Consider the following 8,191-nt stretch of genomic DNA (forward strand, 5'->3'; position numbering starts at 1 on the left):
ATAAGGAGTCGATGTCGGGAATTAGGTAGAACCTATTTGTTGTATCATACCTACCTTGATGAAGTCGTTAATCCTGATCCTTGTAACCTGGGTATTTTCATGATATGGTCCAACTTAAAAGTGATGCGGTAATTTCTTAGCCTTGCATAGGTCATCGGTAAAAGTCGAGCGATGGATGTTACCGTCGTTCGCGAGTAGGAATTTCAACTACAGTTACAAAGAAATGATATGTTGGGTTGATGAGTTGGAAAAATTGAGACGAGATGTGAGCGGGTGGTAGAGGCAGTTCGAAAGAGGGGACCCGGGTGTCATAGACTACTTGCATCGTTTAGCATCGTCTATGGTGTCATTTGGATTAAGCACTTCTCATGCTTTCAGATGTCGATCTAATGGTAAGATAAACCGATTATTGTATGTCGCGCTGACGCTTTACTTGCGTCCCTATGACACATAGAAAAAGTACGAGGAGATGCAAGGTGATAGGGAGCCGAAGGTGTACAGGATACACTCGTAGTAACCCCAATGCCATAGGGGTAAGTGCAAGTGGGTAGTTCTGGGTATGAAAAACGTTGTCTCGGTGGCTAAGATGATGGACCTGAGTCGTGTGGGTAAAGATGTACCCCTACATGGCGTAAGGACAATTCGAATTGCCGTGCTCTTGGTTATGAGCATGCTTATATCTATTGGGCAACATCATAGAGTTCAATTCAGTTTGAGAAATGAAAAGTATGTGGGCTTCTGGGAGAAGCATGTGCTGGTACTTATTCGAGTTAAGAAAGTTTACTTTATTGAGTATTATGTTTATTGTCAGTCAATGCTAGTTTTTCATACAAGTACATTGGTTAAATTGCTTTTCCGCTGAGTCGACTTAACTTTGTGTTCATTTCTGTGCTACTCAACTCAATGCATTATCCTTGGAGTTAGGATAGTTTATACTCATATTGTGTAAGTCTTGCGAGTACCTTTATACTCAGGGTGTTGTCCTTAAGTTGACGCAGGTAATGGAGAACTGATTTACGGTTACTTTTATCCCGCTGGTGTTGGAGATGGCCACGAGTAAAGATCGAATGTCTGAGTTAGTCCCGATGGTGCCTTATGGGCAATGGTGCCACTGGTCTTTTCTTTTATTAATATCTTCTGTTGTGTTATGAAACCTTTGATCTAAGTAGAAATTGGAACATGGAGCAAGGTCTGTAATAAAAGTTAAAATTTTTGTACTCTGTTCATATCTTGTAATGAAACTATGCTGTAAACGGTATACGTTGTGGTCTTGTGCTTTGTTGAGCATATATCGAGACTGCCAGAATTACTTTTATTTTAATCAACTTAATTATCGATTAAGCCGGGTGTAATTTGGACGGGTCTGACAATGCATAACCTGCAATGAGGCATTTAATGTTGTATGATCATCGTAGGTGAACATGAAAAGTCTGTACTAGAAGATCTCACCATAAATTCATTGCTCCTCGACTACAGCGTTCTAGCTCTGCATCAAAGCACGAATCCTTCATTATTTAAGAAATATTAAATAATTAATAAATATCGTAATTAATATGTAACCATACTTAATAAATAAGTAATAAATAAAGGTATGTGCTATAATTATTTTATAATAAATAAATAAATTAAAAATAATTACATTAACAACAAAGTGAGTAAGACATAATAGAGATTACTATGATAATAAACTAAATAATACATGTGTCATGAATAAGTACAAGTACACTGCCTACTCAAGGACGATGATGCCAGACGCAATCCCCAGGAGTGTAAGCGTCTGAAGGGTGTGTTGCCCTCATCCCAGAGGCCTGTGCTAGCCCCTGTCACGTGTGTCTTTGCTCGTCATAGTCATCGTCCTGCCCTGTTGGACCCCCACCGAACGTATATTTTGACTCGCTAACTCACCATGTATGTAACATGATGAAGGATCCTCATTCGAAAGTGTACATGGGTTCACAGCCCCGCAGTGGACACAACCTCCTCATGCTACAATAAAACATCCGTCTATATTATCTACTCATCACGATGATGTCATTAACTATAAGCAGCAGACGCCTAACTAGAGCGGCACACATGATTTTGATTGGGTTGCTGCAACGCAGACCGACAGTTTCACCGATCTCCTAAGCGGCTAGTACCTCTAATATCCTAATGCACCTGGAGGTTCACAGTGGTACAAATATGGTGAGGCTTCGGCACACCAGACTCCATTGGAGCACGTTCTATAGGCATTCACACTTCCGAATGAGTATCCTTCATCATGGTACATACAGGGTTAGTACAACGTGTAGATACACGCACTCACACAACGTATATTAAAGATTAAAGATGTGAAGTTTAGAAATTGATGAAATCATCGTAGACGTTTTGTAGTGTCTTATATAATTGAAAGAAAATTTTATCTTAATAAGATACATAAGAGTAAATCTAAAGTTTAATTTATTAAAATTATTAGCATCCAAACCAATCCTTGTCTTATATAATTGAAAGAAAATTTTATCTTAATAAGATACATAAGAGTAAATTTAAAGTTTAATTTATTAAAATTATCAGCATCCAAACCAATCCTTAGTTCTGGTATAAGTCTAAACCTAATCACTAGTATAGTGGTATAGTATGACAAGTCGGGTTAATTCAAGGTGCCGGTTGCTGTATACTGGTGACTCGCGAGTCCTGAACTCCGGATCGCCCATGATATATAGTAGGTTAGTTCACGGTGGTTCCTGACTTTATTGGCAGGAGTAGCAGTAGTGCTAGATGGTAAGCACTTTTCTGTCCTTTATCTTCCGGGTCATTGCCTTTTCCGTAAAGCTTCTTCTGGTCATGCAGAGCGCAGAACCGGTGGTACAAACGGATTAGTAGAAGCACGACCACCTTATCTCCGTACAATTTGAGAAAGGCTTACAGCTTCAACTGTACTGGACTCTATGAGCACCGTGTTGTACACTGTTCACCTACCGCAATGCAAGTACCGAGCCCATTGCATTGCAATAATTCACAATTTACCCATCACCGATCACACTTATATATATGCTGGTCACATACTCACATCCGCATCATAGAACAAACACAACACAACTACACAAGCTATGATCGACGACTCGTAGCGACCCCAGTATCGGATGGACGGTTGAAAAACATGGCTCCCGTGTGATGTACCGGATCGGTGGTGCTGGTAGCTGCCGCATAGTAACTCTGTTTTCATTTATTTCTCACTAGTTTTTTTATTGTACCAATTTTGAGTCTTACGTTTTATTTACGAAAAGTTTATAGCTATTTAAAAAAATTATTATTAGATTTGTTATAAAATATACTTCATAGTACTATATATTTTAAGTATACATAATTTTTTCATAGAAAAAACATAAAATTAAAATTATTATAGTAAAAAATTAATAACAAATAAACGAAAACAAAGTAGTACATCACAACAATTTTGCGTCTCTCTGTGATGCACTTTGTCCCATCCTTGTCGAGGAGATGGCCGTGTCATGTATCGCTTCGATTAGTCGAGTACGTACTAGATCAGTGTACACTGATAAAGTTTGAGCAGTAGACGTTCATGGCGAGTGCGTTGTCCGTTGTTGCGTTGCGCCCATTGCAAGTAGTGCTGTGACTTGAGCGACTTGGCTCTATCGTGTCTCATGTAATGATGTACCATGTTTATTAGGCACCATCAGCTCATCTGATCGTATTGTGTCGGCATGAGCTAATGCTACGAAGGTCCAAACACGGCGCTTGACATGACGTATCCTCATGTCATCCGGCCTAATCACGACCTATTTTACGTAGCCTAATAATATTTACATATTTATTTTTTATTATCTTATATTTATGTCTCTCAGGTTCCCATACGTTTCATATCGTCTAATAATCTTTATATATTTATCTTTTATCATCTTACACGTGTGTCTCTTATACTCACATGTTTCCCTTAGTGTCTCATATATCAGAAAGATTAGATGATAAATATAAAAAAATAATCATACAAATTGTATTGTGTCTTTTACGTTCCACGGCTCGTACCATCGTGTTGTGCTAAAATATTCACCGTGTGAAGGTCCTAGATACAACACAGCTCTCGTGTTTCAATTCGATGTAAAATATTTCGTATTGTGCTACTTTAGGTCATACCAAAACTTATGACATGAACGGCCTACGAATAACAAGGTTCAAGTCCGACCTCTATTTGTAAGCTCGCAATTGCCGGTCTCTTTTTTCCCATGAGAAACAAAAAGGCAGTGAGGAGAAAGGGTAATGGGAGGTCGCTCAGTCCTTGCTGCCCACTTTTGCATGCAGGAGAGGCAAAAGGGAAAAGGGGGCACAATCATTGTGTGATGGGCAGCTGGGGCACAGCGAGAGGAGGGGCAATAAAGCTACGCTTCCCGGGTCAGTTTCCAGTAGGTTCAGAATCGTAAAAAGGAAAGGGAAAAATTGACATCGACAATGCATGCTGGTGCTGAACTTCCTCAAGAAAAATCTGAAACGTCTGTGATTGTTTAAACTGGTAGTGTGGTACGCTCGAAAAAGGCAGCTGCTCTGCGATTTCAAAACTGCCCGTCCCGACTTCAAATCTACTCGTACCAGAGGATACGACATGAGAGAGGTTCGTTTGTCGATGTCAATTTTTTTCCTTTCCTTTTTACGATTCTGAACCTACTTGAAACTGACCTGGGAGTCACACTCGCTTCGTACTCCTTCGTACCCACAACGCCCGGGGTCCAAGCCCTGGACCTCCAGCTAGCGTCTGGGGCGACGCGCGTGAACCCGATCGTACCGGCGACGCGCCCGGCCGGCACGTTACTGTTGCGCTACGGCCTCAGGCCGCTCGGCCGTCACGTATACGTACGTACGGGGGAGCAGTTCAGTGCGGCAGCAAGTTAGACAAATGTGCCCCGGCAGCCGGTGGAACAAATTTTATAAGACTTTTTTGCGAAAAATTTCTGTAATATTCTGGTTCAACTACACGTTCTCTAGTTTAACTGTTAGATTGAGGAGGAGAGATAGAACACGTGTTATTGTAAGAAAAGAGATTTTTTTTAGGATTCGATTATATAAAATTTACTTCATCCGCTTCTGCCGCCTGCCGCGGTGGTAAATGCGCGTCGGAGTTACTCGTCGCGGGGGAGCAGCTCGGCAGCTGGGGATGGGGTTGGAGACGTGGATGGTAAGCCTAACGTACCGAGCTGGGTGAGCGAGTGCGGCCCCTCCGCTCGGTGCCCGAGTCTTGTAAAGTGAGACATGGCGAGAGTGTGTACCACTAAAGCGAATCGAAGCTCGTGATGGCAGTTCATTTACACGGGTAGTGCTCCAGATGCAGAGGCAATCATGCAGCGATGTCCAAGTATTCGGTACACGTCCACCAGATGCAGAGGCAGACACGATCAGATCTGAGAGCAGGTATGAAATGAAACCAATAATAATAGAATAATAATCTGATAAGAACTCTTGGAGCAGAGTGACGAGGCGACTAGTCGAGAAAATCTGTCTCTTCTCTCGCCAATCATGTAGCGATGTATACCATACCACTTAACTTTATCTAGCATTATTGCCGTGGTAACCGTATGATTGTAACGAAGAGAGTGCAGAAGATCCACAGGCACTGAATAGTTCTTGTGGGTCTTAGTATAACTCCTGTAGTTATAGATAGTAGCTAGTTTTTAATATTATAGCATATAGAAAGAAGGGAAATAAGTAGAGATCAAGGTAAAATTTATATGGGTGAAAATCTTGTTCGCGTAGAAGAAAATTTTAGAGAATTAGCTCTTAAACAAAGGAAAATAAAAAATACCTTTAAGCATTGTGAGTATAAAAAATAGAAATAATTTTTTAAAAAAAGTATGCTAAGAGAGATAAAAGATAGCAGGGGGACATAACAGGGAAGATGCACTTATGACCTGTGTAGGCTATCTTACGATCCAGATTCGGATTACGGCATTTGTTTACGCGCTGGAACAGAAATAAAGAACGAGAAAGAGAAACGTGTAGATCGAGGCAGATATATCCCGCGATCCTATCCGCTCGCTCTTTGCTTCTTTCTTCCTAATCCCACCTGAGATTAGCTTGCAGAGTACAGCAACCTCACCTTTAAACAACTCGGAAAAACATTATTCCCTAGTAGATAGCAAGCTCCGGAAGCTATTCCGACGATTCAATTCGGCAGTACGTCAGCAGATCCATGATAAATGTTCATTGAACAAAAAAAAGTTCAATTCTTTTTTACTGCCTGGTGTTTTGAGATAAACTCGTGAGATTGCAAGAGAGTTTGAAGCAGCAAAATATCACTCTCCCGTGTTGAAGAAACTAAAAATCAAGGAGTGGAGAGCGTTGTCAGTGCAGTTTCCTGTGTCTTCTTCTGCAGAATTGATCGTCAAATTACAGAAACCAAATCAGAAAGGAACAAAGCATGTCTCGCTGCTCCACTGTCAAGTTTTGATGCTTGGAACATCGATCAAACCAAAAGGATCAGATGGGTCTCAATCCAGAATCTCCTTTTTTATCTCTGCAAAACTAACACTACAATTTTTTTTTGGTCTCCTTCTCCATACTTACCGGTACTAGTTACTACTCCGCAGGGAAAATGAAACCCATGAAAGGGTAAAAAGGAAAAAAAATAAAAGGAGCAAAAAAACAAAGCAGAACATTTGCGTCCAGTCCCTGTAGAAGGACCACACTGTAAATTCCCGGATAATAAAAAGAGAAAAGGAATTCCAAAAACGCCCTCAGTTAAGCACTGGGCCCGCCTCCACCTCCTTCGCCGTCGCCGGCGAGGTCACTGGTGGAGGATTCAGGCGGCGGCGGCGGAGGCGGAGGGGGAGCCTCGCGATCGTAGGGGGAGAGCCACCTGGCGCGCATGTACTCGGGCTTGCGCCAGGGCGGAAGGTGGAGGCCGCGCTTCTTGAGGCTGGCGCGCGCCGCGTCGGCGGCGGCTGCCACGAGGAGGCGCAGGCGGTCCTCCCTCCCGACGAACACCGATGGCAGCCGTTGCAGCACGGCGCGGTACGCCTTGGTGGGCCGCGCGACCTCGAACGCAGACCGGAAGTCGACGTCCACGAGAACGCGCTCGCGCTCGCCGCGCTCGGAGCCGGCGGGAAGGAGGACGTCCAGGTACGCGTGCTCCCCGGCAGGGTGGGAGGAGGACTTCTCCCAGCGGGACAGGCAGACCGCGGCGTCGTGTCCCGCGGTGCGGAGGGACTCGGCCAGAAGGCGGAGGAGGTCGCGCTTGCGCGCGCCTGCGGCGCGGTGGCGCTCGACGAGGGTGGAAACGTCGGCTAGGAGGTTGCGTTCCCGGAGGCTGGCGCAGTGGACGAGGCCCTGCACGCGCGCGTAGGGCAAGAATCAAGAAATGGTAAGCTCCTCACCAACAAGGCAACAAACGCCAAGCCAAGATGATAACACTACCTTGATGGTCTCTGCGATGTCGGTGGCTGCAGCCTCCGCCGCAGCGGGGCCGTCTTCGTCGTCGGAAGTGTCGCCGGCGTTGAAGCAGTTGCAGCACCGCGCGGCCGCGCCCCGCTCGCCGCCGCCGTCCTCCAAGAAGCTCCGGACCATGCCGTCCAGGCACACCGAGCTGGGCTCCGACAGCTGATCCTTCTCCCCGCCGCTGGGGACCGACGGGAGCCGCTCCGCCGGCGAGACCCGCAGCACCTGCCGCTCGAACAGCCGCTTCAGCCGCGACTTGGCCGGCGCCGCGGGGGACGGATCGATCTGTAAGGTCTTCATGTCAGCACAAAGCGAATGAACGAAACGACAGCGGCGGTGTCACTGGATCGATTTGTGACGCATAGCCGTCGCCGACTCGCCGGTTATTGACTCTTCGATCGGTGCCACTAGGGTTCTCTTTTTCTTTTTCTTTTACAGATTTCTTTTTCTGTTTGTGTTGATCTCCTCGGAAGAATACGAAGAGGGGCAGCAGGAGGGGACCGGGCTTTAAAGGGTTAGCGGGTGATGACGTGGCAGACGGAAATGAGGCGTGGCTTACGGCCTGTCCCGAACGTTATCCCACGTGTCCACTGACATGTGAGCACAATAGTTAAATGACCGCATTACCCTTGCTTGGCTTGTAGTGTCGCGGCCTGTTAGTTCAGTGGCAAAGTTGCTACTATTTCTAGAGGACATGTGTAGTTTGGACATTCTGTGGGTGACAGGAGAAATGGAGGTGGCGACCTGACGATCTCGTGTCCTGCAGATC

General features: G+C 45.0%; 1 protein-coding gene across 1 annotated transcript; it reads right to left on the minus strand.

The window, feature by feature from the left end:
* Positions 1-6,476: 6,476 nt before the first annotated feature.
* On the minus strand, positions 6,477-7,886 carry LOC133916871 (uncharacterized). The gene is made up of 2 exons (XM_062360750.1): positions 7,402-7,886; positions 6,477-7,314 (listed from the first exon to the last, which is right to left on the minus strand). Exons 1-2 carry the CDS (start codon positions 7,720-7,722, stop codon positions 6,727-6,729), a joined length of 909 nt encoding a protein of 302 aa, XP_062216734.1. The 5' UTR covers positions 7,723-7,886; the 3' UTR covers positions 6,477-6,726.
* Positions 7,887-8,191: the final 305 nt, after the last annotated feature.

This window comes from Phragmites australis, chromosome 4 (genome assembly GCF_958298935.1).
Source record: "Phragmites australis chromosome 4, lpPhrAust1.1, whole genome shotgun sequence".
In the NCBI taxonomy this organism is placed as follows: Eukaryota; Viridiplantae; Streptophyta; class Magnoliopsida; order Poales; family Poaceae; genus Phragmites; species Phragmites australis.